Source organism: Alosa alosa, chromosome 20 (assembly GCF_017589495.1).
Source record: "Alosa alosa isolate M-15738 ecotype Scorff River chromosome 20, AALO_Geno_1.1, whole genome shotgun sequence".
Taxonomy (NCBI): Eukaryota; Metazoa; Chordata; class Actinopteri; order Clupeiformes; family Clupeidae; genus Alosa; species Alosa alosa.
In genome coordinates this window covers 1,710,613-1,720,612 of record NC_063208.1, presented here as the reverse complement: position 1 = coordinate 1,720,612, position 10,000 = coordinate 1,710,613, and the positions used below count along the sequence as shown (strand labels likewise).

The 10,000-nt window shown below is 43.4% G+C and overlaps 1 protein-coding gene across 1 annotated transcript in view; it reads right to left on the bottom strand.

Moving 5' to 3' along the window:
- si:dkeyp-120h9.1 (Y+L amino acid transporter 2-like) overlaps nt 1–10,000 on the bottom strand; it is a 37,555-nt gene that overhangs the window by 14,235 nt on the left and 13,320 nt on the right. The window contains exons 3-5 of the mRNA XM_048229781.1: nt 6,905–7,030; nt 6,450–6,594; nt 6,185–6,308 (exon numbers count right to left, since the gene is read on the bottom strand). Of these exons, the coding sequence (XP_048085738.1) occupies nt 6,185–6,308; nt 6,450–6,594; nt 6,905–7,030 (395 nt within the window). The remainder of the gene's footprint in view (nt 1–6,184; nt 6,309–6,449; nt 6,595–6,904; nt 7,031–10,000) is intronic.

Here is a 10,000-nt window from a genome sequence, read left to right as displayed (position 1 = left end):
AGCTTGCATGCTACCAGTCCTTCCTTTTCAAATGTGTTGCGCCTGTTTGCACAATTTCACAAATAATCATATGTGATTAATAATATGACAAATAATCCCTGTGCATGGGGACCTAAAACAATGCATGCCAACTTTTTCCGTGTTTATCAATGATTTTAACTTTCCCCGGCTGTCTTGCCCGTGAATAGGCTATCCCATATTTTAATACTCTCATAACAACCCTGCCATCGGGCCTGTCTCTGTGTTGCCCTGTTGCTACCCCTTGGCCTTCCAATGAAACAGATGTCTTCAAATCATCGTTTTCCTTGCTTGAATGTCATAAACATACAACTTTATGCAGCAGAATTACGCATAGGCTACTTGGAACATAACACATTTGACAAAGGACAGATGTATCGTAACACCCCCAATTATCACCACTTTTGTTCAGAAATTATAAAACAACGAACACTTCAAAATAACATTTGCTAAATTAACCTTACATTTTTCAGTAGCCATAGGTGCGTAGATTTTAACAAAATCTGGTTTGGTTCTTAACGGGAGCATTTACTGCCTGGAATATCCGATTTTGTTTACCACGCTCAGAGTTATAGTGCTGGCCTGATGGGTTGCCTATTTACACCGTTTCAACTGCACATGGACGGTTAGACCGAGAATTCTTGTCGTGAAATTAAAATTCCACTGGAGCTCCAAGTGGTTGTGTACACACAGCCTTACAACACTGTTTACAGCTCTTTGAGTCACGGTAAAATGTCATTTTTGGTACATAGCTAATTTAGATACACCTATAGTGTGGGTGGTTGCGTCTCTTTAGGAGTCCGCTGTCTTGGTTTGTATAGAAATGGATATAAGTGACACATACACGCAAGACGGTGGAAATAAGGGACCGACGGTAATAGGGGGAGTTCTGATATGTTGCTAGTGACAAAATATTAACTTTCAGTGTTTTACGATGTCTTTGTCATGGGGAAGTGTTTTTCCCCATGCATTTATTCTAGGCTACTGTCAGTGACTGCCGTGAGAGAAGCGGGTTCTGTGTTTCGTTCATGTCAGTGACTGACGCGAGAGAAGCGGTGTCTGTGTTGTGTTGCGTTGCGTTAATTTAATTTCATTGGGCATGCCGTGCCGTGCCGTCCACAGCTCTTCAGTTCTGACAAAGCCGAAATTACTCCTTTTGAAACAATGAGTGCAGGAAGCGCGTTTGTATGGTTATATTGCTTGAAGGGGGGATCCCAAGCAGCTTTCAGCCATAAGGCTACTTTGAGAAAATTTCAATTCACCCGACACTAATATTCAAAATGTTGAAAACTATTTCGGCATAGCCTATAAAGCAGTTTAATTAAATGGAATGTTAGTTGTAAACAAACAAGCTACTTGGTGACAAGACTCACAGATGCGCTCGTGCCTTAGATCAGGGGTCCCCAACCTTTTACGTACCATGGACCGGTTTGATTCCCATTTTTTTTTTCACGGACCGTGGGGGTTGGGGGTCGGGGGTTCCATGTTCCATATGTGTTGTGCATGCATTACTTGAAAAGAACTAGCTATTTTAAGGCTAAAAGTAGCTCCTAACTGGCGAATTTAGGAGCAACTCCTAAAAATAATGGGCGTGTCACTCCTAACTTTAGGACTCCTAATTTTTTTCACAAAAAGTAATTCACGAAGCATTTTAGACCTAAAAGTAGCACCTAAAAGTCTGGGACAGCTTAAAAGAAGTCGAGAGGACTCCTAACTCACTAAGACCTATTCATAAACAGCTTTTTGTGGCATTTTACGTTGCAATGTTTTGAAATGCGCTATGCGGCAACAGGAGCTTCCAATCGCGAGGGAACAATTTTGCATTCATAAAAGGAATGTAATAACGCCACCAACAACAACCAAAACTACTCATTGTTAACATGTAAATTAAATGTAACGTTTCATTGTGAATCAAATTAAAATGTTCTCTTTGCAAACGTAGCCTAGGCATATGGTGACAGATTAATTTAATAATGTTGCAAAAATACTGCATCAATCCATAGGCCTATGTTTCATTAGGCTACTAGGCTATTTGTTTTGCCTTACTCTTTATTTATTTAGGCGAGACCTTTTTATTCAGTTATTAATCATCTTCCGTCCTTCTCACTACTTGTGTAGCGCACGCATTCTCCGACCTGTCACCGGTCACTCATCATCGGAAGGGAGGTGTTTGGAATCATTCCTGCGTTACAATCGTCAGCCAATCAAGGTGGTCACTTCAGTCAAGCTCGTGCATGAGTAATGACGTCATCTATAGCAACGAAGACTCACTCCTAGTTTAGGAGTTGTCTGAAAGGCTTTGTGAATAACTTTTACGAGAAAACTCCAAGCTAAAATCTTTTAGTGCGATTTAGGAGTAGCCTAATCCTAGTGGTAAGATAAAAGCCTTTCTGAATAGCCTCACTGGCCCCAGTTATTCATCATCTTCGTCCTTTGTGTAGCTTACGCATTCTGAGACCTGTCACCTGTCACTCATCATTGTAAGGGAGGTGTTTGGAATCATGCCCGCGTTACAATCATCAGCCAATCAAGGTGGTCACGCTTGCCCATTTACACAAATTAATGGTCGAATATTACTGATGATCATTGTTATTTAAGAACATGCAGTGTGCGTAGGGCACCAAAAACATCTTGCTCGTAAAAAAGCATCATACCGCACATTTGCGCGGGGTCTGTTATTTACTGTAGGCTGCGCGAAAACCACAGGGCAAGCCTGCATTCGAGGCCTTCTGTTGAAGAATTTTATATAAAGCCTGCGCTAACAGTAATCCTCCTGCCCCTGATAGGCCTACCACAGCTGTGGATATGTGTGGAATGTTCAAGTAATAACACAATCCAATGTGTGTCTCAATTGTCCCCCGCTGACCACCTCACACATTTCTCTAGATTTTGCAACGAATTTACATGACACAATGCCATAAAATATGCCAGTTTTAGGACACAGAATAATGTTTGTAATGATACCAGTTAGGCCTACATTTAACAGTAACAAGTGTAATGAGCTATTCATTGTCGAAGGTGCATGGTCAAGTGAAATTCTTACTTTGGAAAACAAACATTTGCCGATATCATCGCCGATCATCAGAATATTGCTCTGGACTGCAGGTAACTTGTTAAGCCAGTGGTTCTCAAACTTTTATTTAATTCCCCACTTTGATCAAGGGGCATGACTGATGATAGTGGAGATAACGTGTTATACCGAGGCCTTTGCCAGTCAGCATCTCCGACGGCAGTCTACCCTATTAAAAATATAAGTTTTCGATGTCCCAAACGGAGAGACATAGGCTACTTTATTGTTTTTAACGATCTCTATGCTACTCACAAAAATGTAGGCATGGGGACATGATGAAGTAGGCTATCCAACTGTCGTGTGTTAAATTATTGTGATTACGAGCCAGTGGTTTTCAAACATGCGTGACTCGGACATCTAACTAAATGCAACAGGCTCATATTGTCCTCGCATTCGCAAAATGAGGATCAGTGTTTTGTCAAATTGCAAATAGCTATTCGTTTTAACGAATTTTTATGATAGTAGCCTATACAAAAAGCATACCATCTTAATCTTGGAATATCGGGAGGGAAGTGGCGCGTCTGCAGTCAGCCAAATATGAATATAATTCTGCGGCATAAAGCAGATGTATTTGTTTATTGTACAGAAAAATAAAAATGACATGTCAAGCAGTCAATTGACTAAATTGCAGTCATGAAGTAGGGCAAATTAAGACACTGTTTTGATTTGCGTAGTTGCATTGCCCTCAACACTGACAATAACATAGCAGATTTCGATTTTCGCTACCACCGTGTAGTCAAGCCTTAAGCCATACCCAAGTAGCCTTAATCGAGGTAATGTTTAATTATGCATGATTTATTTTGTTATTGAATTCGTAGGCTGGGATTCCTCTCGGTAACAATTTTGGTAGCCTCCTGCTTTTTCAGAAGGGGTGGCAGTCAGGCTAATGACAGAGCGATGTACAGTGGCAGAGCGACGCACAGTGGCTGAAAGTGGTACTAAAGCTTCACGCAGCTTCACGTGAATAACGTGCAGGTAACATACGGTCATGAATAACGTCATGAATAACGTCATGAATAACGTCATGAATAACGTCATGAATAACGTGCAGGTATCATACGGTCATGAATAACGTGCAGGTAACATACGGTCATGAATAACGTGCAGGTAACATACGGTCATGAATAACGTCATGAATAACGTCATGAATAACGTCATGAATAACGTGCAGGTATCATACGGTCATGAATAACGTGCAGGTAACATACGGTCATGAATAACGTCATGAATAACGTGCAGGTAACATACGGTCATGAATAACGTGCAGGTAACATACGGTCATGAATAACGTGCAGGTGTAACATACTGAATAACATGCAGGTAACATACGGTCATGAATAACGTGCAGGTAACATACGGTCATGAATAACGTGCAGGTAACATACGGTCATGAATAACGTCATGAATAACGTGCAGGTATCATACGGTCATGAATAACGTGCAGGTAACATACGGTCATGAATAACGTGCAGGTAACATACGGTCATGAATAACGTGCAGGTGTAACTGTGATGACCAATGTGATGATAGTGGAGATGCATCGATACTCCAAACCTATTGTTTAGATCAGATCTCCATTTCTATTGTTTAGATCAGATCTCCATTTCTATTGTTTAGATTAGATCTCAATTGCTGTTGTTTAGATCAGATCTCCAGGCTACGGAACCACCACAGTGTTTCCCACAGAATTGGATTCAATTTGTGGCGGTAACTGACTTGGGCGAGCGGGTAGGGTATTAAGATCGATCCTGGTGGTGTATAGGTCTAATTGAGTGCCTGTCACTTTAAGACGTTTGAGGGAACCCTTGCAATTGTAACACAGTTGAAAGGCTGCTGATGTGTGGATGCAATTCATAACATTTTCTACATGGATAAAATAAAGGTTTGTACTTCTTCTTTGGAAAACACTATTCCATTTACATCGGGATTTTGCAAACATTCATTGTTAGAGTAAATAAAATGAGCCCTTCAACGAAATTGACAAGCAGCTGTAAGTAGGCTAAGCATGCTAAATTCGACATCCAAACAGTACTCTAATGTTAGCTTTGAGATACTGCTTGATTTCATAACTTAACTTAGTTTAGTCTCTTCAATGTAGCCTACTATGTTGTGATAAGACCTTAGCAGAGTTCACTTCAATGCAGCAGTTTTGAACAAATTTAGCAGCATGGTCCGCGATGCTAAAGCGGATTTAATAGCAATTTAGCCAGACGTCTTCTCTGCAATGCTTCTATGTGGCAACAACAATCCTTCAACAATCGTGAATATCTTGTTAAATGCACATGCAGAGGAGGAGCAGCGGGCTCGTTACGAGAGAGAGCGGGCGGGGCGAGGAAAGGCTGTGTGAGTAAAAAGTGCAGCTCAATGAAATTATTTTATCTTATCTTTCATTTAAATAGTAGGCCTACAACATAGAACATCAATGTGTGGTGGCCGGTTTTGATTTCGTGGTGCCCAGCCACAGATTAGTCAACGTATGGAAAACACTGAAGGTGTAAAATTAAAAATATTTAGCAGCACACGTTGTGCTTGGACGAATCGGCAGCTCATATTTTTGCGTCGGCGATTTTTTGGCGCGTCGGCGTCATCGACACGTCGGCCAGCGTTGTCCCAGCCCTAACCGCCACCATTTTAAAAGTATTGATTGAGCACCGGTATCGGATAAAATCCAAACGATACCCAACCACCTGACAACTGACAAACACACTGGAGACACACTAAATGGATGATATTACTAATACAGTGGATGATATTACTAATACAAATGTATTAGTGTGTGTGAGAGTGTGTGTGTGTGTGTGTGTGTGTGAGTGTGAGTGTGTGTGTGTGTGTACTGGATTTCAGGAAACAGATAACAGCATGTGTTCGGGAAGGAAGATATCTGCCAGTCTGGCAGATTGACCCATTCTGATGAGTCACACACACACACACACAGCTCTAATTACAGCCATCACGGTGCCAGACTTTCCCTGCTCCTCGTCACCATGGTAACCACATCACTGACCTCCTGCTCCACATCCCCATTACTCCTGCTCTACCCCACATACTCCGGTTCCTGCGTCACCATGGCGACCGCCTCTATGCAGCATCACTCACCACGGCAACGGCCTCGCTGCCCAGCACCATGTCCATGTTCATGACTGTGTAGTAAGCCACGTTGGTCAGGATGTAGATCACCGTGACGATGGGCATGGAGATGGCGATGGCCAGGGGCAGATTCCTGCAGCAGGGACAAGTCACACACACACACCTTGAAGTATACTGCATATTTGTGTGAATAACAGAGAGATTGTGTGTGCATGAGAACAGCGGGCCTAAAGAGGAGTCAGAGCTTCAGGAACTCTCTCTCTCTCTCTCTCACCTCTCTGGGTCCTTGATCTCCTCGGTGATGAAGTTAAGTGTGTCCCAGCCGGAGTACGAGTACAGTGCAGAGTAGAGAGCCAGCGCCATGTCCCCTGGGTTCAGCTTGGAGCCCTCGAACGACTTCTCAAAGTTCTGCGTCTGGCCTGCAACACACACACACGCACACACACATATTAGATCCCCTCAAACGACTTCTCAAAGTTCCGCGTCTGGCCTGCAACACATACACACACACATATTTTAGATCCCCTCAAACGACTTCTCAAAGTTCTGTGTCTGGCCTGCAACACACACACACACACACACCAGTCAAACACAGGGTAAAGCCACATCATCACCGGAATGTTGGTGTGGTTTTAGGACTCAATGGTGTGTGTGTGTGTGTGTGTTCTTACCCTGTGTTTGACTGGAGCGTGTGTGTGTTTGTGTGTGTGTGTGTGTGTGTGCGCTTACCCTGTGCCAGTTTAACCAGCCCGACGATGATGATGACGATTAAGGCCAGGACCTTGGCTACCGTGGAGGCCACCTGCAGGATGGCTCCCCATTTGACCTTCATGCAGTTCACGAAGGTCAGGAGAGCTGAAGGAGAAAGAGGAGCGGAATAATCCAGATTATAATCCAGACATCACAACTCTCAGTCAGTCATGGATAGGGCTGTAACGATATGCGTATCGAAACCGAAATGGCAACACTCATATCCACAAACCTGTGTTGAGGTGTGAGAAGGCAAAATCACCACACACCCCTTCCAGTGTTCCCTGCAGCGCTTTGCAGCTAAGTAACACTTCGGCTAACAACATATAATATATCAATATCATATTAATTAGGGCTGTAACGATATGCGATTCTAAATTACTATTAAATCCGCTTAGCACCATTAGCGTGCTGCACATATTTGTTTAAAACTCTTGCAATGAAGTTGACTGATCATCTCAATACCAACGTTTCCCAAAAGGTCCTGTCCCAAGGAGAACAAGTATTAGGCTATCTTGAAACTTAAACACATGGGGAAACTGAATAGTACAATCAGTAGACTATGATAAGACGATGCCCCCTATTACCGTCGGTCCCGTATTTCCACCGTCTTGCGTGTACGTGTCACTTAATATCAATTTCTATACAAACCAAGACGGCAGACTCCTAAAGAAACGCAACCACCCACATCATAGGTGTATCTAGATTAGCTATGTACCAAAAATGACATTTTACCGTGACTCGAAGAGCTGTAAACAGTGTTGTGAGGCTGCGTGTACACATCCGCTTGGAGCTCCAGTGGAATTTTAATTTCATGATGAGAATTCTCGGTCTAACCGTTCATGTGCTGTTGAAACGGCGTAAATAGGCGACCCATCAGGCCAGCACTATAACCAGAGACTTTCTAATGAGGAGACACAGCACTCCTTAGAATCCTCCATAGAAATGCATGGGGTTAGTTTGTAACGGCCGTTGTCTACACATATCCCACCCCTTTCTCGGCAAAATGTCGACATGTGAATACATTGAGCCAATCATATGGTGTGTTGTGAAGACATCGTGCCAATCATGTGTTGTGAACTCGCCGCTGGAGCATAATTGGTGTGGTGAAGCCTTGCGCACGCGCAGTTCTGCTGAATAGGATGCCCTACGAGTGCCCTAAAAGCGTTGCAATATGGCCGCCGAGTGGAGGAACTTGCCTAAAAGGACTTTGCTATAACTCCGAGCGTGGTAAACAAAATCGGTGTGTGTGTGTGTGTGTGTGACTGGACTGTGTGTGTGTGTGTGTGTGTGACTGACTGTGTGTGTGTGTGTGTGTGAGAGACTGGACTGCAGAGTAATTACTACAACTGCTCACTCATTCCCATCAGTGCTGCCACTGAGACTGAGCAGAGACCTCAATGACTTCCTGTGACTGAGACGGAGAGAGAGAGGGAGAGAGAGAGGGAGGGAGAAGGGGAGAGAGAGGAGGGAGAGAGATGTCAGACAGAAGAGAAGAGAAGAGAAGAGACATCTACCAACTACACAGCCCCTTTCTGGGGCTTCGGTGGCCTAGCAGGCAATTTCCACATACAGTAACAACAACAACAACAATCCTCTTTCCATGGGTAGGAAGGAAACACCTGCCACAGAGCAACACACACACACACACACACCAGGTGTTTACACCCCCCGCCCCAAGCTGTATAATAAACTCAGGCCAATCCCCTGGAGGAAGTTCAGAGAGTCGGACCGAGGCAAATATACTTCTCCTAAAGTCCACTGTTATGTCATCTCCACAGTCCTCTTGGGTTTAAGCTCCTGGTGGTTCTGACTGCACCACTGGACCAGCTGTTCCACCTCCTGCCTGTATGCAGACTCATCACCATCCTGGATCAAACCGATGCAAACAAGCTAGTGGCAGAACAGCAGCTGTTCACCTCGCTCAAACCTGCATAATCCGTGCCCTCCAAATGACCTCTGTGCTGGAGCCGTTGCGCTCCTCTGCACCTGAGCCTGCACACTTGTGCACACCTGTGCACCTGACACAGCCGCCCTTTGGCTGCTAGGGCACACCAGGTGAGCGGCAGTTCATTTCCGTGAACGTTTGCAAACACTCGCAAACCGTTTGAGGAGGTAGTTATCTGTTGTTGGGAGTTGGGCAGAGGGTTACCATGGAGACAAAATCATTCAAATCTGTTCAGATAAACATGTTTGCTGTGAACTTTGGCCTCATTTTAAGGACTCACACTTCAGGTTAGCAGCAGCTCATTAACATCTGAATCCCACAGGACACAAGTCATCAGTGATCAGAGATCAGGGGCCTCATTACAGAAAATGATCCTAACTGCTTGTCCCATCTTCCTATTACACTAAGCAGTTCCTAAACTCAAGGCGGTGTCCTGTCTTCTCAGACCCCCTATCTTATCTTATCTTAAGAAATCCTAACTGTAACTGTCAATTAGATTTTTAAATCGGCAATAGTCCTGTCATGCCTGTTTCTATGATTAGAATGTATACACGACTGCCTGTATCTATGATTAGATTTTATACACGACTGCCTGTATCTATTAGGGCTCTAACGATACAAACCGAATCGTGAGGTTGGTGTATCATGATTTTTGACCCACGGTTCGATACGAATCTCGATTTTTTTTTTTTTTTTGGGGGGGGGGGGGTTGACATTTTATTAAATAACATTTCAATAGCCTCCCTTAGAACACCAGAGGATTACAATATAATATATCTATTATTTTAAATCCTGATATAAAAATGTTTTTCTGAATGACTGATATTTATGACAGCACACTTTATGCAGATTAGCCTATAGCCTAGGCCTGCTATTTTTTATTACAACTCTACCTCTTTAATTCAGCTGTCTGGTTGAAGCCTGGAAATATTGTAAACAAAGTAGCATAGTTGGCTAGCTTAGCCCATCATAGTCTACTGATTGGACTGTTCAGTTTTCCCATGTGTGTTTAAGTTTCAAGGTAATACTTGTTCTCCTTGGGACAGGCCCTTTTGGGAAACGTTGGTATTGAGATGATCAGTCAACTTCAATGCAAGAGTTTTAAACAAATATGTGCAGCATGCTAA